This window comes from Micrasema longulum, unplaced genomic scaffold (genome assembly GCF_059751315.1).
Source record: "Micrasema longulum isolate JH-2025_06_02 unplaced genomic scaffold, ASM5975131v1 h1tg000501l, whole genome shotgun sequence".
NCBI lineage: Eukaryota > Metazoa > Arthropoda > Insecta > Trichoptera > Brachycentridae > Micrasema > Micrasema longulum.
Window position 1 is genome coordinate 1110671 of NW_028277698.1, and position 25858 is coordinate 1136528.

The 25858-nt window shown below is 31.0% G+C and overlaps 1 protein-coding gene across 11 annotated transcripts in view; it reads right to left on the reverse strand.

Moving 5' to 3' along the window:
• Positions 1–268: 268 nt before the first annotated feature.
• The window catches only part of LOC148281053 (uncharacterized), a 91878-nt gene continuing 66288 nt past the window's right edge, over positions 269–25858 (reverse strand). For 9 of the 11 annotated variants that reach the window (XM_088227393.1, XM_088227398.1, XM_088227396.1 and 6 more), the window contains exons 3-6: positions 20014–20074; positions 17684–17755; positions 10221–10487; positions 269–869 (exon numbers count right to left, since the gene is read on the reverse strand). In XM_088227393.1, coding sequence (XP_088083519.1) covers positions 743–869; positions 10221–10487; positions 17684–17755; positions 20014–20074 — 527 coding nt within the window. In that variant the 3' untranslated portion in view covers positions 269–742. Of the gene's footprint in view, positions 870–10220; positions 10488–17683; positions 17756–20013; positions 20075–25858 lie in introns of those variants that run through there. The other 2 variants (XM_088227400.1, XM_088227401.1) reach the window with 2 other exon arrangements.

The following is a 25858-nucleotide window of genomic DNA, read 5'->3' on the forward strand; positions in this document are numbered from 1 at the left end:
AAAATAGAACGTGTTCTAATTTTTCTGAATTGACAACAGATCTCACCCGACACAATATTAATTGGGTCAGATATTGAACAAGATATTGCATCAATTTTTGACCAATATAATTCAAGTTTAACTTAAATTAGTTACCATTTATGTACTTATAAAGACGCTTACGACAACTTATAATAAATGAAATATTTGGGTACCTGCTTACCGGATTATTTTTATTTACAAAATATGTATTAAATACATGAATGGTTTTCTAAAAGAAAAACGTGTGTTTATTTTTGTGTAATAAATTTATTTTCCAAAATTAAATTGATACATGCATTAGTATTTTTAACCATTTTATTATCTCATGCTTCTTATTTTAATTACGCTTTAAATATTATTTATACAAAACAACTAATAAACGTATTAATTATGAATAAATACATCAAACAAATATAAAGTTATAGTTTTATCTTATTACTGATTTTATATAACAAGATTAGCTAAAGAGAATTCCAAATTATTATTTTTAATCCTAATATTTACAACAAAGAAAAAGGGGTACTAAAACTCTTAAGACACGTTTTATTTAAGAGAATCCGAATTCGTCCTCTTCACTCCAGTGCCCCGAATCTACCGGGATCTTTTTTATACCGTTTTCGTCTGAATCTCGTGGATTTTCGTCTTCTTCTATGATGACGTCACCTTTCCGCAATTCGTTTTCTCCTCTTGGCGCCCTTTGTGGTCCGCCATTTTGCTTGGGTCATATTTCAATTATGGCGTCCTGTTCCTTGACAGTTGGCGACACTGTTGCATTGTTACGATTTGTATTTGAGTTGTTAATTGCGGCGGGGAACGAATCGTCCATTACTTCTGTCAAGTCATCGTATCTAGAACAAAACAAAACAAAATATGTTTAGTCGGGCATTCGTGGCACGTGTGAAAGGAATATAACAGGAAGAGTTGATAAATGAAAACGAGCCGGTTTGCGGTCTCGTGGTAGTGCCGCGAACTCTCAAATCAGAGCTTCGAGGTTCGTACCCCCGCTTTACCCGAATCAACTTGTTTTGTCTATCAGTGATTTACAACTCGTTGAAAATGGCTCAAAACATGAAATATTTAGGAAAACTGTTATATCACAAATACATATCGACACTGGAAAGGGAAAATTTCCTAAGCGACGTGTAGCTGATTTTCAGAAGAGCTAATAAAAGTTTTTTTTGTTGTTTTTTTTATTGATGGAAAAATATGTACATATTTACCTATTATTTTGGCGTGATTCCTACATAATTTTTAAAAAAAAGATATTTTTTATTCTTTAAAAAAACTGTCATTGGCTCTTCTGTAAAGTTGGCTCCGTGTCGCTTAGGAACTTTTTCCTTTCTACCATCGATATATATATATATATATATTTTTTAAATGTATCAGTACAATGCGTTCGAACGTTCAATAAACCTATATTAATGTGTTGGCGCCCGTCGGTAAACCAAGTAATAGTAAAAACACTAGAATATTTTATTTGAAAACATTCTGTAACCCACACATAAGCAAAGTTTATTTAATATTTTCATGGAATGTAGGTACTTTAATATGATTTTATGCCGTAAGTTATTCGTACTCATTTCCAACGTTTTGGATCGCTAAAAAGCGTCCATCATCCCAATAAACCAAAAAAATCTACTATGCATCTTAATAATAATAATAATAATAATAATGTTTGGATAATTTATATAGCGCCATTTTTGTAAAAATCACCTCAAGGGCGCTGTACAATAAATAAATATCCCAACACGTCTTGCAGCTACAGAGCGCATTTACGGTTGGTATTCTAGTTCTTCGTCTCCAATTATGATATATTACAATTATGATATATATGAGCTAGATAACAGAACGTCTTGCAGCTACAAAGCGCATGGACAATAAGAAATCTAGCCCCTATTTACATTTTTATTTTTAAAATGTTTATTTGACAATGAAGTTAAGAGTTTAAGTTATATTTTAAAAACGAAATAAAAAGCCAATTTATAAATTTAGAAGTTAGATAACAATAAGTCTTGCAGCTTCTGAGCGCATGGACGGTTTAAATTCTAGACCCCATTAAGTGTCCTATTAAGTGGCCATTTTATACACTGCGTAACATGTTTGAACATCTACATTTATTCGACTCTTCCATCTGTTGACTTTTGTGAAGTAAAAGAGATGAAGCCTTTATCGTGTGGAAAATTGTGTAAAAAAATGTTTTTACGCGTTTCTTAGTAGGTAAATCTGTTCAGCCGGATGAATCTGACCCTCATGATAGAGGTTTCAGCTCTTTTACTTCACAAAACATGATAGACAAAAGAGTTAAAGAAATTTGGATGTTCAAACATGTTACACAGTGTGTAAAGTGACCACTTAAATCAGCCAACTCATAAGCTAAGGTCAATGCCTAGACTTCTGTATTCCCTACACAAAAATGTTTTCCCTCCCTTTTTTAACAAATTTAGATCTAAATAACTTCAATTATATGAACTCTTTTTTTCTTTGATATATTTTGTTGCCCTTCAATAATAAGGAATATTTACTTTCTCATTCTTATTTTACACAAAAATTACAACTGTCTATTTAGTATAGGAGCAAAAATTCATTGACATTTTCTTGCAAACCTACGAACAAGCCACGGCTTTGTGAGATTTTTTTATTTACTATTTTTACTATTAATATGTATATTATTGCTATGAAATTATCCTTTATTTTTTGAATACTCTGTTTTACCTCTTATGTTGATTGTAAAAAAAAAACAAAAAAATCTAATTAAAATTTAAAAAAATAAAAAAACTGCCATGAAAATCTAAGAAATTTAGTATCAAAAGATAATCGAACGCATGAGACAAGTGTATCAAAGTAATGAAGTTAGGAACGTTCATATATAGTGAATTATTTTTTTATATATTTTCTTTGTCTGTATTAGCGGAGCAACGACGCGGCGTGTAAACTGCTTTCACAAGCAAAAAGGCAGCTGTTTGCAAAATTCATATTTTGAGATATTGCGTTTTTAAGTATTTATAAACTTATTATTACTAAAAAGCGAAATATCCTTATATCTTCATAAGCAAAAAGGCAGTAATCCGCAAAAATAATATATTGTGATATAGGACTTTAGCACTTTTTATTATTTATTAACTCTATGCAAATTTAAAAAATCTGTAAATAATCATAAGTAAAAACACAGTATGTCAATTGAACGTAGTTATGCAGAAAGCAGCCAGACCACAATTTTGAAAAAATGAGATATTGGTGTTATCGGGTGCAGCAAGGTCAATTCTAAGTTTTATTCAAAACAGCCAGGCCGCTTTCATACAATAAACTGTGATTATAACATTTTAAAAATAGTGCCGATCACAAAAATGGCATTTCTCAATTTGCAAAAAACACCCAAAGCACTAGAAAAATCTTACGGTACTTGAAAAGTTATTAAAACTGGTAAGTACGTAATTCGATTCTTATTAATAATATTTTTTAAAAAACTAATGTTATAATTGTTTATTATTTGTCAAAGTCAAAAACATTCTAACTGTTGTGTAGATTTGATTATTCACTATTTTTGCAAATGTGCTATTATATCAGTTTCACTTTTCTATGGCTGGCTGCTTTCTGTATAACTACGTTCAATTGTTGCTAAGTATAAAATCTGTTTGTGTAACATCTACACTGTGTTTTTGCTTATGAATCTCTAGATACTGTGTTACTTTATCGGTTTTCATACAAAAATGTTTTTTTGACTGCTTTTTGTTTTAAATGAAATGGTTGGAAATTCCTTATAGAACAATTATCTCATATTTAATTAATTGTGTTGAAAAGCTTCCTTTTTGATTATGAGGGCTGTATAATAGTCACACGCTACCTAACTAAAAGTACTCATGCATTTTTTGAAAAAATGCTTCATATAAACTTTTATAATATAAATACCAAAAATTAATGCTGCAATAGTGTAATTTTATGTCGATTCTACAATTATACTGTAATGCATTGGGTTAGTACAGCTTTTGATTACAACAGACGACCAATTTCCTTAGTGAAACCTGTATATAAATAAAAACGTTATTTTTCAACTGATAAAGCTGGCCAAAGGTGTTCTTTGTAATCCTTACCAACGGTGTGTAGAAATAAAAAAATCTAGAAGTAAAGGCGTACTTAATTGAATTCAGGTAGAAGTGAACTCTTTACCGAATAGGATTAGATCGAATGGACATAATTAACTTTAAATCTTGTGAAAGACTGGATTCTTTTGGAACCCACAAGGTTCTTATGGGACTAAAGTAGGATTCAAACCGAGGCTAGCTAGAATAAAAACATCCATTTATTTATTTGTGTTATACAGCTGGACCATCCTTAAATTGTAATTTTCCAAAAACGCCCTGTAATTTCTACTGTTAAAATTTATCTTGTCCCTGATTATTTTTCTTATCTTTGAGTTACATACAATTCTTTTATTTTATTTTTTTGTTAAAGTTTTTCAATGCTGTGGTTCATACGTCATTTCATTATAATGATTTAATATTAAATGTATTGTTGATTACATTAATATTAAGAACGATTTTTTAAAAATAATTATGATAAAATTATAAATAAACTTATCAAGGAAACTTCTTTGTTAAGTTTTACTTTTATTTATTTTGACCAATGAGCGCTTTCGCCTATGTAGGCATCTTCAAGACTGGTGGAAGATGCCTACTTAGGCGAAAGCGCTCGTTAGTCAAAATTATTGTTAACATTTGCGTTTTCCATAGAGGTAATCATTGGTAATAAATAAAAATACCTAATGAACTACCCGAGCCATCCACGCACCTACACATGAACGCACTTGTATAGACGTTTGCTTTATTTTCTTGAAATTTATTTCATTTTTTTCAACGTCTTAAAATGTTGAATTTGCGTCTTAAAAACTGACGTTGCTATAAAAATTTAAGTGGATTCACGTGACCTGATTACAATATTATTCCTTAAATACATCGCAAAAACGATTTTACAACGAATTTTGAAAGAACGCAATTTGCATAATTTATTCAGAGTGTAAATGTATAAATGAAATATTGAAATGTTGTCTGTGCTTTATATTTTATTTTATTAGATAATAAACAAATATATACAAGTATATAATAAGCACTGTCGTATAATAAACACGCGTTATTCTCTTACTAACTTCATCTCAAATTAATCGAGTATAGTTTTGTGTAACTTGTCACAATACGATACTTGCTGTCCGTGTGATTATTCATGTACTTTAATATTGTGAAAATGTATTTTAAAATTTAGTCAAATTATATATTGTTTAAAAAAATGAACAAACAGTGGATCAGAAAATGGTACAAGATCTCGTGCAAAATTTTACCTAATGAATATTGTCATGTAGTTAACAAATTGGGTAAAATCTGTGATCAAATTCAAAAAAATATAAAACACCTCCTATTTTTCAAAAAATATTTAAACCGAGATTTAACGCCTATGATACTGTCAATCATCAACGCATATTTGTTGTTGCTTGTATCTCTTTATTAATCCTCGGTTTTATTTATATCACTTCATACTAGCCTGTTTTTTCTGAAAATACTGATTTCCAACAAGGCTCTTCTTCTTATTCTTAGTGATGGGGGTCAGTGCTATGTGAGCTCCTGACGTCATCGCGACCTGTGAAGATCTATTATGAAATGTTTCCGTGAATAGTTCTCGCCCTCCAAGCCCAGGTTTATAAAGAGCCTGGCTACTGTGTGAAAGGCGAGAGTTTACATTTTGCTCAATCGTCTTCTCCAAGCCAAGATCCGTAAAGTATCGGGCTATTAGGTAGGGGGCGAGCTCTTTAACATCCTCAGGTTTAACCAGAGGCTCTTTTTATGATTTAAAACATTACATCAACATAGAATGTGTATACGTGTTTCCTCCTCTGCACTGCAGAACCTACATCTAAAAGTTTCGGAAAGGTTCATTCTAGCAAGGTGGTTGTTCAATCTGCAGTGCCCTGGGCGGGCTCTAGTGATAACCCTCACTTGATTTCGGCTGAGCTTTATTAGGTCAAAAGCAAAACTTTGCGAGTATTCTTTTATCAGTTCCTTCGTATGGGGTTCCCCAGGTATTTTTTGCCAGAGCATTCCACTCTGCGTCCCTCCAACAAAGTTCACGATCTATGTTATTTTAGATACTAGTGTATCTATTACAACGGCTGCACTTGTCGGTAAATACCGAAGAGATTAAAATTTGTTATGAATGAGTGCTGGCTAAGGACTTTTAATCGACGTGAAAAACATGTATGATTGTTGATGATTTTGATAAAATTATATTATATGTTGTAAACAATTTACCAGTCTTAATGATGCCTTCTTAGGCGAAAGCATTCGTTGGTCAAAATGAAATAAAAGTGAAACTAATCGGGTTGTGGTCCCGTGGCTAGTGTCTCGGACTCACAGACCAAAGGTCCGTGGTTCGAATCCCACTCTACCCCAACTTGATTCCATTTTCTAATAGTGAGTTATTTACAACTCGTTGAAAATGGCCCTCAAAATTAAATATTTGGGTAAATCATAAGAACGCAAATATTTCTTTTTTTTTAAAAAAAAAAAAAAAAAAAACCAAGAAGTTTTATTAATAATTTTATCTTCATCATTAACTATGGAGTTTTATCAAGAAAAAACATCAATATATTATTATGATTGTTGATCGCAGAATGTTAGTTGTCAGTAGTCGTGTTGCACAAGATAGTTTTGTCAGCTGTTTGTTATCTGTAATGGCACCGAAAACATTTACGTACGTACTGCGCAAGCTCAAGCACCAATTTAAATCCCAGAAACTACCCCGTGTAAAACAGAAAATAACGTGACTAAAGATTTTCCAAAATAATTATTGTACAAGAAACGGCATAAGAGCTTGCGCGAGATCTAGTACTGTTTTCTGATTCATGTTCAAAGTCGTTTCCTCGTGGCAAAGCAGTCGTGGTCACGTTGGCAGGAGGGAAATACGTCGTTACGATCCGTCTCCATCCGTTTCTATCTTCAGTGCTTCTGGAAGCCTCGTGAAAAGGGACGCCAGTCGCTTCTGTAACCAAGTCTGTTCATCTGGTGTAATACAAGTTTTATTGACCCATTTAATGTAAGCTTAATTAAATCATATTTGAAGCACTAAATTTTTTTATTTTCCATGTTGAATAATTTTCTTATTTCATTGCCATCTCTTCACTACTGGATATAGCCTCTTCTAATATATATTTTTTCTTTTCTATCGTGTGCTTTCTCGAATTTTTTCCACGACTCGAATCACATCATCTACCCTTCTTTTTTAGGATCGCCCTATGTGTCTTGTTTTCCTACGGTCTCCATTTTAGAGCAAGTGTCCATCTCTCGTTTCTCTGTCTCGCAACGTGACCCGCCCATCATATTAATTTAGCGATACGGTCTGCTATGTAGGTGACTTTGGTTCGGCGCCTGATTTCTTTATTTGTAATTTTGTCCCTCAGACACATTTGTCGTTCCATAGACCGCAGTGTGCATTTTAATTTATATATATTGTGTTGAAAGTTAATGTCATAATTTTCAGCTCATATTTTATCACCGGAAGGATACATGTGTCGAAGACTTTTTCAAAAAAGTTTATTGGAACTTCGAGTTTACCAAAGGCTGCCCAGAGTCTTGATATCATTTTTTTCCGTTTTATTATTTTCATAAATTCTTGCATTGGCGTTCTTATGCAGAAGCGTAGCGTCACATCTGACCTCGGCGAAAGATAGTTGCAGAATGAATGCAAGGAAGGCAATTACCCTCGCAGACAACTAACCAATTACATTGCCATTTATTACTTGGTAGTAACTCGTCTATTCAATTATACGTCATCGGTCATGGATCTGATTTGTTTTTACTTTGCCCATACTATTGCAACCAAAACGTAGGCTTTCACCTGCGAAAAAAAGACAACTAAATAAAAAAAATATATAAATTACTCGAGTCTTTGAAAGTATCTACGTTATGTTTCATTTGCCTTGAATTTTCCGTCGCGTCACTCCACAAGTGTCATTTCTCAAGTTGAAGGAAAATATCATGAAATAAGTAGGTGGGTACTTGAATTTCCTACTTTTGAACTACAATTAATTATTATGTCCCAAACAGAAATAAAAATTGGAAGTAGAAGTTGTATTCAATTCTACTAAAAAATTCGTCACCAAATGTGTGAGGTCACACATCCTTATTGCGTAAGAAAAAGAGAGGTCGTACCTGTTATGTATGTATTTGTTTGCGTGTATCATTTTTATTTTGTTTTACCAAAATATTTCGATTTCAGTGCCACTTTTAACGAGTTGTACTCTAATGCTAATCAAATTGCGGTGGTAGAGGAAGATTCGAATCTTGAACCTTTGATCGGTTATATGATTTTATTCAATTAAATTTGGTTAGATTCTATTACATTCAATTTTCGTAGAATTGAATTTATTGATATATCAACATAGATAAGGAACATTTTGTACAAGGAAGTATAGAAGTCAAGGCATTTACAGGACTTCTTTATTAATTTATTTTATTTATTCATATTTTTCCCATTATAAACTATAATTATTAAGAAAAATAATGTGACCTCACTGGGGTTACCCGTGCCGAGGACACTAAACAATTTACTTTTTAAAAATATTTTTACATTTTAGAATAAACAAAGAAGACTTAATCAACAGAGATAATTAACAAAATGTTCAGACAGTTTAAACACTACGAATTTATTTTTATAATTAATTTATGTACATACATATTATTTATATTACAAAACGCACAATGAATGAACAAAAACTGAACATAAACTTTACATTTGTGGAACAGTTGATTTAATATTGGTTTGACAATCTATTTTACCTAGCTCCACTATCCATTTTTTTATGGCCTTTTTGAACATTTTCTCGATACTAATTGTTTCAATAGATAGTGGAAGTCGATTATAGATTTTAATTTAATAATACTCAAAATCCGTTTGTCCAAAAGTGGTATTATATATGATCTTTATGATCTGTCATTGGCTGGTTTAGGTGGTCACTTTACACTCTGTGTAAGATTAATCATTTTGCCTATGTTTGAACATCTATATTTCTTCAATTCATATATCTGCTCATCTTTGTGAAGTTATTTGTAATATATTCGTATTGATAACTAGTATTAATAAAATAATCCAGTTCTTTTTTACAAAAAGTCGGATAAACTCAAAATACAGTTTGTTTTATTTATGGGTTGCGGTCCCGTAGATAGTGTTACGGACTCACGAATCAAAGCCCTCTCGACCATAACTTGATTTTCGTGAGTTATTTAGAACTCTGTTGCAACAGAGAAAGAAAACATTTTTGGGAAGGGAATATGGAAGTCTAGGCATTTACAGGGCTTATGATCTGTCATTGGCTGGTTTAAGCTGCCACTTCACACACTATGTGACATTCACGATTTAGCCTTTGTTTGAACATCCACATTTACATACACAAACATACATATATATGCGCATGTATATATATATATATATGTATATATATATATGTTTATATATTTGTATATATATGTGTATGTTTGTGTATGTATATGTGTATGTATGTGTGTATGTATTTGCATGTGGGTATGTGTATATGAATGTGTAAATGCATGTATATTTGTTTATTTGTTAAAATTTCATGTTGTGCACACAGTGCTATGTTAATATAAATCTAGACAATATTACGAACAAAAAATAAACCTAACACAGCACCAATTACGTACACAACACAATATATGAAACAACTATCTAACAGTACAACAAGATGTAAGAAGAATTTGTGCTTTGTGTGAATTTACTAGTGATTGTGTTTTTATTGTTGTGAGTATGAAATGTAGTGCGTGGATTGAGGTGTATGGAGTGATGTGTATAAGATGTGGTGTTTATGTAGTGTGTATTCTGGTGGTACCTAGTTTAGTATTAATTGTTTCTGTTTATTTTCAAAGAAGCAAAATGATACTAATGTTACAGTAACTTTAAACTTTGAAGTAGGGCACACATAAGCAAATTCCCCTATGTGCTCCAATAATGTGGGTATGTATGTGCATATATGTGTGTATGTGTATGAATGTTTATAAAGGGTGCACAAGTGTATGTGTATGTATATGGAGATATATAAATAAACATATATGTTAGTCTGCCTTAGCACGGGTCTTCTCCTCCGAGTCATTACTTTATAATATATTTTAAAAAATATATAAAAATAGGGTCAATGCCTATACCTGTCCGTGCCGCAATCGCTCGTGTCCGCCACCAGGTGGTGGTGCTGGTCGGGCAGCAGCGCGCGGCGCGGCGGCGCGGCGAGCGCCAGCGCGGCGTGCAGCGCGGCCAGCGCCAGCAGCATGCCGCCGGCCGCGCGCGCCAGCCACAGCCAGCGCGGCCACAGCGCCAGGCACAGCGCGCCGGCCGCGTACGCCGGGCAGCGCCGCCAGCCCGCGCGGCACGCCACGGCGTCCCAGCAGCGCAGAGCCAGCGTGTACTCGTTTTGACTGCAAACATTTTCAGTACTGAAATACGGCGTTTATTGGCAAAAAAAATAAATAATATTGGTTGTTAACATACGTTGTGCTCGATTTTTTTTTTAAATTTAAATATGAGCACGGAATGTAAAACAAAGTGGAAAACTTACAGTACAAAAAATAATGAAATAAAAATAAGTGCTTGATATGAAAAATTACAAGGAAATATTCCTGGCAGCTTCACTTGATAAATAAATACCTGCTGTAAAGCTATATATACTATATGAATAAATAGTAATAACAAGAATACAAAATTAAACTAATAATCTAAATAAAAATGGTCAGATATTGGAAACATAATTTTGCATCAGTCCAATAGAAATAATGTTAATGACTTTTTTAGCCAATCAACAGGCTTAAGAGTATATATTTATATAAATATATATATAAATATAATAAGACTTAATCTTAACCATAAAATTAATTTAAATTAACAAAATGTATAATTATGGCATAATTTAGGTGGATATGGCAAGTGTGTCATCGCGAGTCAGGAGTGACAACACTGCTTGCTTCTTAAATGCTTGCCTTTGCTGTAGGAAAACATCGACAGTATCGTTTTATGAGATTCTTTTCAGTGTTCTGAGGATCTTTTACAGACGAGAAAAGAATTCGATTTTGGTTTTATAATTTCCCATAGCAAATACAGCATTGGTACGCAAGTTACGGCGTGGTACATTAAGGTTTATCTGAGCAAGGATATCATGGGCATCTAAACACTTAGAGATTAATTTGTACAAGAAGATAAAACCAGCAAAAATCCTTCTGCATTCTAAACTGAAGATATGAAAGTACTCCAGACGATCATAATAGTTAAATATGAAAGTATTTGATCCAATTCTAAATATTAACAATTTTAAAAAATTACGTTACACCGATTCAATCCGCGTTGTATAAATATTATAATTAAGAGCCTATATTATAGAATTAAATTTAAGCAAACTACGAACAAAATCAGCTAGAAGGGGGAGTCATGTGCAGATCCTTGCATGAAATGCAATACCTTCCAACGGAGGGTGATGACAAAAGTTGATAAAAAAAAGATCTTCAGAGAAATTGTTCTCTTTTTCACTCCGATAGCCTCCCAACGAATACATTCAGCAATCTCTAAAGCTCCCAGTAAAAAAAAAACATATTTATCGAGTCATGACAAACATAATCAGCATATTAATTTGCATAAAATCGGGTCAATATTCCAACGGACCTTATCCCAATAGTGGTGTTTTAGTGTTTTAATGTTTTATTTGTTTTTATTAACATTTTTATTGCAATATTGATATTATATCAATTTCTATACACGGCGCTAGGTCGCGATTTGTCAACTTTTCAAATGAAGAATGTCAGTGGTAACATTAACCTGAATGTGAATATGGATTTGAAACATTTATTATGAGCTCAATACACGATAAAACAAAAATTGAGAATAAAATTGTATTACGTAAAATTTCCATGTATTTCAAAACCAATTCGTAATACATAAATAGGAAAAGCTTTTAAATACTTCCCTTTTATTTGATCTTCTCGATAAAATATTTGACACGTTAAATCACTTTGATAAATTGATAACGCTGGAAAAATCAATTGAGTGGGTGTAAAAATAAACAAATGTTTAACGCCTTAAATTTAATTGGAAAAAAGTGTTGGAAATATTTATTTTACAAAAAAGTAAACAATGTTCAGCCCTTGAATAACAAATTAGGCCATATTTTATTAATGATGTTCGTAAAAGGAAATTTTAAAATAAGAAAAAAATTATATTAATGGTATTCGATTTGCTTGAATAATGGTTTTAAACAATTATGATTTTATATATTATCATTAGAAAATTCATTAAATTCACAAAAAAAACAAGTGAACATTACTTAATGGCTTATAGTAGATACTAAGAAGAGGCAGTAGGCTAACGATGCACAAAAGTACGTTTTTCTTAGGTAGATGTATAAACAATACCTCAAGCGACGAAACATCTATTCGGCTACGATATTTATCTTAGACTAAATATTTTTTAAAGACTATGTAAGTTTGAGTTCGACTGAAAATAATTGTTTTTTCAGTTCACGCCTTACAAATTTGTATGAAAAAGAAGAATGCAAAGGACAGAACAAATACATTTTTATATTGGTTTTAAAACATTCTTTATATTACGTAAGACTTAATTATTCTGTCTACAGTTAAGGCAACTTTTAGCATTTTGTCACATATTTAGGTATGATTTTCTGTGTATTACATTTAGAAATAATAGTTGGTTAATAATAGGAAGTTTTACTTATTTTTCTAGTATGCATATTTTTTTTAATAGTTAATAAATTGAATTAAGAATAGTCCAGAAACCACATACGAGCATCAAACAGAAGGTGACTAAACAACTCATAAATGAGTAGTTTTACGTTTGGACCCTTTAGTTTCTTTGTAGACGTCGCTCAGTACGGAACTCCTGATTTGAATTCAACTATGCCGTGTTGTGTTCTTTTAAAGTGTAGAAATACTGCTGGGATTTTTAAAAAAACAGGATGCCATCACATTTCATGTGTAGTAAGCAAATGAATGTGTAAGTACCAAAAACATTACTTAAAAATTGAATTATTTTTCCATCTGTCAGATTGTCGAAAAAATCAAAATGAACATTTCGTGAGTGTTGCCAGGTTAATTTATTTTTTTTACCCTACTTTGCTTATATAATGAGAAAACTAATGAAATTGGACCTCCAATTAAACAACTCTGTGGTGGATATTTGACCGATATTATTTTTAAAACATCAAATATTATTTAACACCATATAAAAATATCCATTTTATGTCAAATAAAATTTGTTTTATATTTTAAGTTTAAATTTTAAGTTCAAAGTTCATAATTTCAATTACTCAATATTAGGCGGCCTCCGTGGTGCAGTGGTCAAGACGCTTGACTCACACACGGAAGGTTTCGGGTTCGATTCCCGGTGAGAGCACAAAAATTTAAAAATGCGATTTTTCTCAAGCCTGGGTGTTCTGTGATGTAGCCTCCTGGCCTGTTGTGGTGCAAAAAAATAAGAAAGAAAAATAAGAAAGAAAGAAAGAAAGAAAGAAATGACCTTTTACTTATCTACTCTGTTGTGTCAATCAATATTTCCGCGTGCACAATAAAATATGAGAGAAATTAACAGATTGCTTTTTTTTTTACCTTTCATTTGTGCTGTGATTATATTTTTTCCCATCGTGCAACTTTACCTGGCGACATCACGAATGCGCGCGGTAAAAGTGGGGCATAGTGGGGAAATTTTCGGACACAGTCCGATGTATTTAAATATGATTCTACGCTCCTTCTGGACTACTCTTAATTCTATGGTTTAATACTTAACTATATGCCAGCACAAACACCTTGCTAGAATGAACCTTTCCGTAACTTCTAGATGTGGGTTCTGCAGTGCGAATGGGGAAACACCTATACATATATGTGAATGTGATGCTTTACATCATTAAATAAGCCTCATTCTCGGGGTACTGGTAAAACCTGAGGATGTCAAAGCTCTTGTCCCCTATTTAACAGCTCGATACATTACTGATCTGGGCTTGGAGGGGGAAATTAAAACAATAAGACAATACCCAGGCTCTTAAAAGACCTGTGCCTCGATTATGAACGCTATCTTCATCTGTATATATAGACGGTATACTGACCTTCTCTACTATCTGTATCTTACCTCGGTATGTTCTACCTACTTGTCATATGGACATCATATGATAGAAACAAGCCAATAAATGACCGCAAACAATCAGTCCGCGTTCTTTACGTCATTAACATTTAAAATAGTTCTTATTTAAAGTATATTTTGAATAGGCTTCTGTGATCGAAAGTGCCTACTTCAGAGCGATTATAAACTACAATAAATCCTAATTTAAGCAAAAAAAGATCACTTAAATATGTTTTTATTATGGCTTTTAACCATAGCCAAAACGATGTACTTAACGATGATCTGCATTTATCTACTGATGTAGTACTGAGCAATTAAAAGCCCCACTCTCGATACGTTCTCTCAGAAAAATAGTAAAACAGATGGAAAAAATATAATAACTAAATTATTTTTTTACACTAACGGTTACTTTCTAACGCCTAGATACTCTTATATTTTAATAGGACATAACCTAGCGACATTATTTTTGCATCCATGCGTTTGTTTCATTAAACTGACAGGTATGTCGGAATTTAATTCGACTTTAAATTTTTCTTATTTCTCTCTCAAATTTTTAATAGGCTTTTTATAAAAAAAGTGCTAACCTCAAAACGATATAAAAAATTAATAAATCATAATTAAAGGAAAAATTGCTCGGTGGAGCAAATATTTAGACACTTTTAATGCGCAGATAAACGTATCGAGGGGTTTTAAACCCGTCGGTATAAACCGATGTACTTACATCAAAATTTGATGGTGGAAGGTATCGGTAGTATATCTTAATAGTCGGTCGGGAGACTTTTGTCTTCGGCTATGACGTCATACTGAAGCTTTATCAGTTTAGAGCGCAGGTATGTGTACCGTAACGTACGCTTCCCTTTGTTTCATATCGATGTACCTCCCCAAAACTTGAAGGGGGGGGGGAGTGAAGTCAGTAGTATATCTTTGTAATCGTAAGAGGGAATTTATCTTCAACTATACCATCAAGGTGAAGGTATGGCGTCTTTATCTTCCTATTATAATCGAGACCCTGGGCTTGGAGGGCGAGAACTAGTCACGGGGCCCAGTCAGAACAGATCTTCACTGGTTGCAGTGACGTCAGGAGCTTATAGCACTGACCCACACCTTTAAAATTAAGATATGCCAGTAGTTACACCCAAGGTTTACCGTGTTTGCCTATTTTGCGCTCATAATGTGGTCATCTCATTACCAAAACACAATAAAAGAAATTATTTTGTTGTGTAAAAAAGCCTATAACATTATGTAAACCCCATGAAAAAAAAATGTATTTTTAAAAATCTAAAATAATCCAATCTTAAAATAAATAGAAAATTCTCTGTGCATAGGCTACACCTTTTATAAAATTTATTTTGAGCCTAAAAAAATAAAAAAATCAAGGGCGTAGACAAAAACTTTTAAAAGTTATTCTGTTTTATGTTCCCATGGCCAGGTCGCGGACTCGCTGATCAAAGGTCTGAGGTTCAAACCCCGCTCTAATCCAATTGTATTCCTATTTTCTAATAGTTTATACATTATAACTCGTTGATAATGGCCCCAAAATTGATATGAAATCATAAGACAGCAAATATTTTTTTTAAATTAAAAAACAAAAATTAATTACAAAATATACAAAAAACTTTTCTCCACCATTGCGATTAAATTTTTTATTTTTTTCTGGAATAATCCGCTAAGTTTCTTTTTTATAGGCTTGTCAGCAGATGGGTAAGGGAAAATCTGGAAGAAAGTTAGTTACCCAAACCAATTGAGAAAGAAAAAATATTTTCTTTTAACTAAACTGGCTTTAGGCCGTCTAACAAACTGCGCCACGGCACTCGTCAAACTTTTAATTATATTTTTAAAAATTATCTGAAACAATAATCAATGTGAAAAATTAGGCGACCACCAGCTTGCTTCTACTCATTTTATAAAAAAAAAACATAAACGAAGCTATTAATAAAAATAATAGATATAATAGTTTTATTCAAGGGAAAAAATAAACTTTGGGTTAGCGAGGGTGTGTTTTGTTTAGCTTCGAATCATATGGTTTATGTCTCAAATATGTTGGGAAAAATACCGAATTACCAAAATTGTTTATGGAACGCGCCCGGGAAAATTTATGGGACAGAAATTGTTAGTAGGTCTATTTACAGGGGCTGTGAAGTGCCCACCCTGACGCCACATCGCGCCTCGAAAATTCTCGACCGATTGCTTTTGACATCACTAACAATGGCGTTCTACAACGTTAGAGGGTTGGATACACTTCTACGTGGTAAAAAGACAGCTTTCCTGAAAACGGACTGAGAAATATTATGATGGATGGCGGGTAACGAATAGGGAGGTCGAGATGGAATCATGAAATGAAGATTTATAGTATACATAAAAAAGATATTTGAAAAAATGTCGAGTCAAAAAAAACTATTATGGTAACAAAAAGTGAAAAATTAGGAACATCAGTTTTTATATAGACTTTGATAGTCTAATACTAAGCCAAAAAAATAAGTATCGTATTTTTGTCGCTATGGTTTTTTTTAAGTTTTGTGATTTTGAAAATCCCCACCGAAACTTTAAAATTATGCCATCCGCGCCCGCTACGTCATGAGCTTTGGTCAATGAATGATCAAATAACACATCTTAAGGGTGAAACATAACTGACAAGAAGAAAAAAACATGGGTTTAACTGACGTTTATTTTCGAATCGCTGGCTTGCGGGGATTCTGCGACATTGTTTGATATGATCGGATGCATTTTTAGGAACGACAATCAATTGGTTTTTGTGTTTTTGTTTCTGATATTTTTAAATGGAGCCGTACAATAAAATGTTTTAATTTTTACAACGTGCAAGAAAATGATTTTTTAAATCTTATTTCCCGTTGCACCAAACTTACTCATTGTGTCATACTTTTAATTATTATAACAATTTCATTAACCACTCTTTAAAATAATGAACATAAAATAATTTAATGCAAAGTCTACTTACGACATATAATTATGTAGTTAGCGAAGCAAAGGCGATTACATAATATTGTTTATTTTACATGAAAATCATCATGACGGAGGCTTTAAGAAATTTATTTATCTGAGACTTTTTAAAATTAGCACTACTAAAAAAAGTTTCTTGTAAAATACTTTTTGGCTTGCCAAACCCTCTGTATTTTTAATATTTTATTTATTATTTTTCAAAAATATTTACAAAATAGTCTTAAATTAAAGACCTGCTGAGTTGCATACATAAAACTCGTCAGCAGGTTCTTATAAATTGCATCGATTATTCATACATAACCTACATTAACAATAATTTTACTTGAAAAACATTACATATTACACTATGAAAAATTAGAAACTATCACTAATAAAAAAAACTTTTTTCTATTAACCATAATTTGAGCAAATAATATGGGGTCGATTCCTAGAACAAGCAAATTTTAACAGTGTTTTTTGTTCCATTTTGTCTCATTAAAATATATCTAAATGCACGTATAAATAAATACATAAAATAAGCCAATTTTTAAATTTTACTTACTTTGTACATAATTCGATGAACAATGTTATAACCCACATTATTTCTAGGAAGAACACCACTATGGATCCTATTCTGAAAAGAAAAAATAAAAATAAAAATGAGATATATCAACAAACCGAGGCGGAATACACAAAATATTTTTTTAAATATTCAAACATCTATCTATTAATTCTATTTTAAAACTATAAACAAACATGATATTAAATATGTTTATGTTAATAACGTTAAAAAACAAATCTACAGCATTTATAATAGATAGACGCATGAGCGAAAACGTTCATAAAGTTTAAATCATAATAAAATAAATAATATGTATTTTATTTTAAGAAAAATGTAAACTTAATATAGAGTAAGCAAATTTCAATTTGGTGTCACGGGTCGTTATAAAAGTGGCAGTTAAAATATTTAGAACCATTAATATGCTAATTATCTCAGAACACAGAATTCTTACACATAAAAATATGTTTGAATATTTGTACATCGGAAATACTATAATATGTATAATATATTAAAGTAATAAAACAAAGAATTCACTGCAAAATTATGAAGTAACCATCAAATAAGATGTGAAAATAAAAAATAACTACTAGAAAATCCGCCAATAGATATAAGAAAATAAAAAAGACACATTGTTTTTATCTGTGATTAAAAAATATGTGGCGAACAAATTAATTAATTGTTTATTGTGGTTGCTCCATGAGTTTTCTGATTATTTAGATTGACGCAAGTTAATATTCGGACATATGATAATGTATAAATATATTAACTAGAAACCTCAGAAAGAACTTACTCTTTCATACCGATAACCATAGAACTAACTATGGTTTTCATTCCCTGTGTGTCCATAAAAAGGCCCATCGAGCGTATATAATATAAATAAATAAATAAAAATAAACAAGGTGACCTCCGTAGCCAGGCTAGGATACTTGACCCACGCACAGAAGGTTCCAGGTTCTATTCCCGAATAGAATACAAAAACTAAATGTATTTTTCTGTATCCTGGGTGTTTTGTGCTATAATTCATCACTGTAATTGGGCCTCCTGGCCTGTAAGGGTGCAAAAAAAAAAATATTTTGTATTTGGTGTTTACATAAGTTGCGGCCGTTTTTTTTATTTATTTGAAAATGAGCACAAAAAAAAAGTACAGACTATGGGTACGCCATTCGAAAGAAAATTTTCTTCGCTTCAAGGTATTGTGTTTGCTTTTACGTTACATATATTATTTTATTTGATTATAAACCTTCAAAATGGAATGTCAATTAGACGAAAGTAAATATTTTCAACCGAGGAACAAAGTTACCAAAGCTGTTTGCAATATTTGCGCAGTGTACTGTGAAAACGCTATGAATTATTGACTAATTTGTAGCAAAATAATGAAGCAGAATACGTTATTGACTAATTTCTTGTAGTTTTTTTATGTGTCCTCCTGTCTTCTTCATTTGTAAAAAAGCGACCTTAGTTTATACTTAAAAACACCAAAAATGTAATAATTTAAGATTAAATAAATAAATAAAGCTCTTACTTTGTGGTTATTTGTTACATAATTTAATTTATTTAGTTTAAAATCACCTGATATTTTATTTTTATTAACTTACTAAATTAAACGTTGATATGTTAACGTGTTTTGTTTTAAAACTGGTGGGTAATTACAAAAATATTAAGTAGTTAAAAACAAAGTGTTTTTATTTTAATTAAATAATAATTTGTCGATAGAATTTTGTTAATTATTTTTAATAAATAGATAACAACAAAAAAAATATTCATTAACGTCTTTCTCGGCTATTGTCGATTCACTAAAAAAAACAAATCCATCTTTTGTACAGTAAATTAAATTTACAAGTTTTTAAACAATATTTTGAGTTCGTCCAAATGTTTGTGGACAAAAAACTGGGTTTCACCCCCTAGAAAGAATCATTAAGATTAACACATTACAACAGAGATGGAGAACATTTGAGAGAAACTATCACTAAAATCAACAGATGGAAGAATTGAAAAAATATGGATGTTCAAACATAGGCCAAATGGTTAATGTTACACAGAGTGTAAAGTGACCACTTTAGCCAGCCAACGACAGGTCATAAGCCCTGTAAATGCCTAGACTTTCATATTCCCTTCTCTAAAATGTTTTCCATCTCTGCTGATGTGTTAAATGTTTTTGTTTAACACCAACATTGCTATTTTAATCATCTACAACTATGAAAATGTTGTTACTTTTACGCAATCAATCGCTTGTGTGTCAGCTGTTATTAACTCGACTGTTTTAGTAATCTCTTTAATTGAATTGTGAGCTTTGCACGTGCGTAATTTATAATTTATAATTAATAACTTACAATATATAAATCCCCGCTGGGTGATGATAAACCGTCATCTCGACGCCAACTCCACACATTACTGGAACAATACAAAGTCAAACCATTAATTATAGAGAAATAGCTTTATTTACTACCAAGGGCATACTGAATAACTTTTAGGCCATTTTATTACTAATGTTTTTAAACTAAATTTATTGGTAATGGAATACAGAATAGTAAAATATAAACAGTGTTATAAACAAATCAATTATACGCGAACTATTTACATGATTAAAATTATTTAAGTATTTACTTAAAATTAGCTAATGACAGGTCATAAGCCCTGTAGATGCCTTCTATATTACCTTCTCTATAATGTTCTTCATCATTCATTATTAAACATTGCAAGCTCATTTTAATAATCGTTAAATAAAATACACATTAAAATAAAAGGCATAAATTTAATGAGTAAATTTGTTTATTTTTAGCGCTTTTTGGTTGTCGTTATCTTATTCATATAGCTTATTTATTTATTTGACAAATTGTAATCTGCATTGCTTTACTGGATGTTTAACATAATCTGCAGAAGCCGTATTCAGAAAGCGAATTGGCTTACAAATGGGTGAATTCTGACTTGCATTTGAACGTAATCATGCAGAAAGCAGCCAGCCATAGAAAAGTGAAACTGAGGTAATAGCAAGTTTGTGAAAAGAGTGAATAATCAAATCTACACGACTGCTGGAATGTTTTCTACTTTTGACGAAAATGTTAAACGTTGAATACATTAGTTTTTTTACTATTTTACAAACAAAAATTTAATTACGTATTTACTGGTTTTAATGATTTTAAAGTACAGTAAGATTTTTATAGTGTCTTGAGTGTTTTCTACAAATTGAGAAATGCCGTTTTTGTGATCGACACTATTTTCAGAGGGTGATTAATACAGTTTTTTTTGTATGAAAGTGGCCTAGCTGTTATCGACAGACCATAAAATGGACCTTACTGCACCCGATAACACCAATTTCTATTTTTTTCCAAATTGTAGACTGACTGCTTTCTGCAATAACTACTTACATTTGTACGACTTCTGGGTGTGTAAAACAATGCATGTTACATGCAACAGCTCTTCAATGTTCACTAAAGGAACTTTAATTTTATAACTATAAAAGAAATTACAATATATTGTTCAATAAGTCCACTTAATAATAAGTGAATACACTACACACTCTCGCATACATACAATACTCACACACCCATACACATATATACTCACCCTCACTAACATGTACAATAATAAAACGGATACACCAAATTTTTTGTGACTAAAACTAGTACTTAAGAGTCAATATTGTTATGTTATAATAAAAATTATACTGATAATGTAATCGAGATACATTTAATGTATATATTTCTACCGACATATTGTTACCACTGTATACATTCCATGGTGTGTTTTGTTTTTATGAAAAAATAAAAAAATATTTTTTTTAAATTTAAAAAATATATAAATATGAAAGATTTTAGAACCACTAAATATAGTTGCAAAATCACAAAATCAGAACAGCTTTTTATTTTTATATTAGACAATGGTAAAACAATAACTTATTTGAATTGACAAAAATCGAATATCTGTAATTGTGTTTTTTAAAATACAAATATGGATATGAATATGAATATATGAACCCGAGTACAGCCGAGCTTATCCCAACAGCAGGTTTCGGCTGAGCTAAAATTTCGGTCAAGTTTCTACCGATATTAAAACTGCGGCCAAAACTCATTTTATTATTATTAGGATATGGAAATGGAAATAGAATTAGATACAAAAAAAATTTTTTTTGAAAAAAAGGGGTTTACGCCTATTAATTATGTACACTCTTCTGTTTTAAATATTGGTATTCCGATTTCGTGTTTATTTTTTATCTCATAATTACGATATGGGTTACTTATTTTTTGCTTTTTTAACACTTTTTTTAAATATCGTCTTTAAAAAAAATACATATTAATACATTTTTTCGCTCCTTATAGTTAAGTTAGTAGTAAATATTATTATACAATTATGTAGTGTGATCATATTATGTTTTCATGTAAAAGATCTTCACCGACAAGCTATATAAATTGACTTGGTGAGTCCTGAAATAAAAATATACTTTTATTATTATATTTTAATAATAAATAAATAAAATTGGCCAAAAACAAAACTAAAATTACGGTGGGTCATTGTTGTGTAGATTATCAACGTGATTTTTCCTTTAAAAATTAATAGAATACTGCCATAAATGACAAAATATTTCAAAATGTTTTGAGTATGTCCAAAAACTTGCAGACTGGCTGGATTTTCTCCCTAGGGAGGTGTTCATATTTAAATTTGTTCCAACAGAGAGGGAATACGTTTTTGAGAACGGAATATGGGAGTCTAGGTATTTAAAGGGCTTATGATCAACAGATGGAAGAGTCGAGGTAATGTGGATGTTAAAACATAGGCAGAATAGTGAATGTTACACGGTGTGTAAAGTTGCCACTTAAACCAGCCAACGACAGGTCATAAGCCCTGTAAATGCCTATACTCCCATATTCCCTTCTCAAAAATGTTTCACCTCTCTGTTGCAACAAATTTAAAAAAGACAAAATATTCATATACTTTGTATACTCACAACTTTGAACTGCCTTTCAGATTAAAATTAAACTTTAACCGCGTTCATTATTTTACTAAAATATTTATACAAACTTACATATTATGCAATATACAGTAAACAATTATTTGTATTGTTTATTTAAGTTTCCCTTTATCAAATATTCCTTATATTTACTGGGTACCCTTTTCAGCCTTCCAAACAAATAATAATAATTTATACGTGGGTAAATAATATATGTATACATAAAGGAATTTCCAGAAGTAAAACTTGGTTATGTACTCGACCCTATCTTGCCCGACTTAAACTTTAATAACAAATACTAAGTTAATTAGTTAACTGGTGCATACACAAGGAAAACATCGTAACTTCTGATATAAGAAAAACAAAATGCATCTTTTACGTCGTCTAATAAAATACTGAAATTATAAATAGAACAGAAATAAAGTAAAAATGGGTCATTTATTATTTATTTTATTATCATATTATATTACATACACAAAATGAAAATTTATTCAAAGTTCCTATGAATGTCCAACTAGGGTTATTAACCCTGTTCTAAGACAGTCAAAAAAATATTAAAAAAACTGTAATCAATTGATTATAATTATAAAAATACGTATATGATTTTATTTCACTTTTATTTATAAATTTTTACTTGTGACCGGGTTTCGTCGTGACCGACGTCGTCAGACTGGACTGTCAGACAGACAAACCCTGTCACTGGTAAAAATTTATAAATAAAAGCGGAATAAAACTATTTACGTATTTTTATTATTATTATTAAAAATGCAGTTCCACCAATAAATGTCAGTAGAAAAACTCCATACAGTAATCAATTACTTATTAGCATTAAAAACGTTCAGCAATATTTTGAGTTTATTCAAAAAATATTAAAAAAACCACTGAACTTCCTCATTGTCATGTTTTTTTTATCTTCCGCGTAATAATTCCATAGACCAAAAAAAAATTGTATAGTGTATGTAACCCATTTTTAACAAATGTTTCATTGATTTTTTAATATTCAAAAGTAATAATTCATGCAACAGAGTGGCAAGTTGAAATCAAAGTAAAATGCTTAGATTTCCCTTTCACATCCTAATTCACATTTATTATATGGAACCGGAAATATGTAATACATTATTCAAGGCAAATTATGTTTTCGTCGTAGCACAAAAGAACCTTCCTAAATTATATTATTTCGTATCTTTGTTATCGTTTAAATATTTCAATTTCTTATAACAATCGAATTTCATCAATTGAGATGTCGAGATTTTAATAAGATTTCGATAAAATGTGTCAAGGCTCGTTCTTGTTTGACTGAGTATAATCAGACAGTTAGAGATAATCTAAATTTGGTGCTAGAGATACAAAACCAGTTCGTACTTAAAATCAAAACCATTGAAACTTCTTTGTTTCGATTTTATAAAATTGAACGGTTTTCGGGGAAATGTTTTAAGAGCTTTAGAAATACTTAATTTTAAGTTTCTTTGAGTAATCTACGATTGAATAAAATGGAACGGAGACATCTTTATATATATACTTTTTCTGTACGTGTGATGTCACTGAACTCCTCCTAAACGGCTTAACCGATTTACGTGCGGTTTTCAGAGGAATATAGATATTTGCGCTGTGCGTGTTCGTAGATATTAAAATCTTCAATCTAATATGTAAAAAAAGAGTAAGGAGCATAAATGTTTTATTCTTCGATCTACCAGGATTACATTCGAGGAGAACGCATTTACAAAAAAATTGAAAAATGTTTTTTTGTAAATAAAAAAAAAATGTTTTTGAATGTTTACAAACAGCATTTGTTTTTTGTGTATCTCAATCAGACTATTTTCTTAAATTCCTTACAATTTCTACAGATTTATTTATTTTTGCTGGATTTTTGGTAATACTCAAATAACATTAAATTCAAAACATTTTTTAAAATCGTATTCCTACATAAGTACACCCCTTTGTTGGTGAGAAGGCCGGAATTTGACGTTTGCAAAAAGAATGCCATATTTGAAAAAAAAATATTTTATGTTTTGGAATTCAACCATAAACAAGTACCTATTTAAATTCAATATTTAAATATTAACAATTTTTAGTTTTGTAATTTAATCACAAACAAGTACCTAGGTACCTACTTATCCATTAAAAGCCTTTTTCCAAGGCATGACAACGTTCGGGCAGGACAACGCCTGTCGGGTCAGTTAGTTTTAAAATAAAATTTTGCGTTTACGTAAGTTATGTCTGTTTTATCCCAAATGAAGAGAACAAGATGATACAGCAATACATAAATTAGAACAAATTAGTTAACAATGTATTCTTCTTTATTTTATTTTTTTTAATTGTCTGCAGGGCTTATGACTCTTATCATTGGCTGCATTAAGAAATTATATTTTTCTCTTTGCATTTTACAATACGTACAAACACGAAAAACACTATGAAATAAACACACAAAAAATTCCACAAAGGCGTGGCCTGTGGTATATATTTTATCTTAAATTTTTGAAAATGATACTGGAAGAATACGATAAATGTCAAAAAATTAAAAGTAAGTGCTTATACGAGTATTAAAACAAAAAAATTTTGTCAATAAAAACGAGAAAATTATAATGAAAGAATTTGCTATTCATTTAAAAAATAAGGTATTTATATCTGCTTTTTATCTATTATTTCAACATCAAAAACTCCAAACAAATTTTAAAAAATAATCTGTATTATTTCCTTGCGAAACGCATTGAACCGTTTTGGAGCTATTAAAAATGAGTGTTTTTGTCCGAGTATGGATTTACTTAAAGGGATTTCAAGCAAAATATTATATCTTGGACTAGATCTAGTTTAGTGTAAATTTTTAGTTAATTTTTGTTTTATTTTCTTTATAAATCTAGCGGAACCCGGTCACGATTTATTGTGACTTTGTCTGATATGAATTTTAAGGGCAGTAAATAAAATAGTCAAGCCACTATACATTTACCGAGAAAACACATTGCTTAATTTAATATCTTAATTTGCGTTGCTGGGACTATGCTGTAGAATGTAAGGAATGAAAATCGTAACTTTGGCTTAAATTAATAAAATGACAACACTGTAGAACTATGACAAATTATGCGTCTATTTAAAACGCACAGAATGTCCCATTTCCGTTGAAACTTCTGAATATTTACGAGTAGAAACACTTTTCTGATAAAATCATCTGTAAAAAAATTGAATCAATCCATCGATTACTTTCCGAGATTTGCGGCCACAAACATATGGAACCA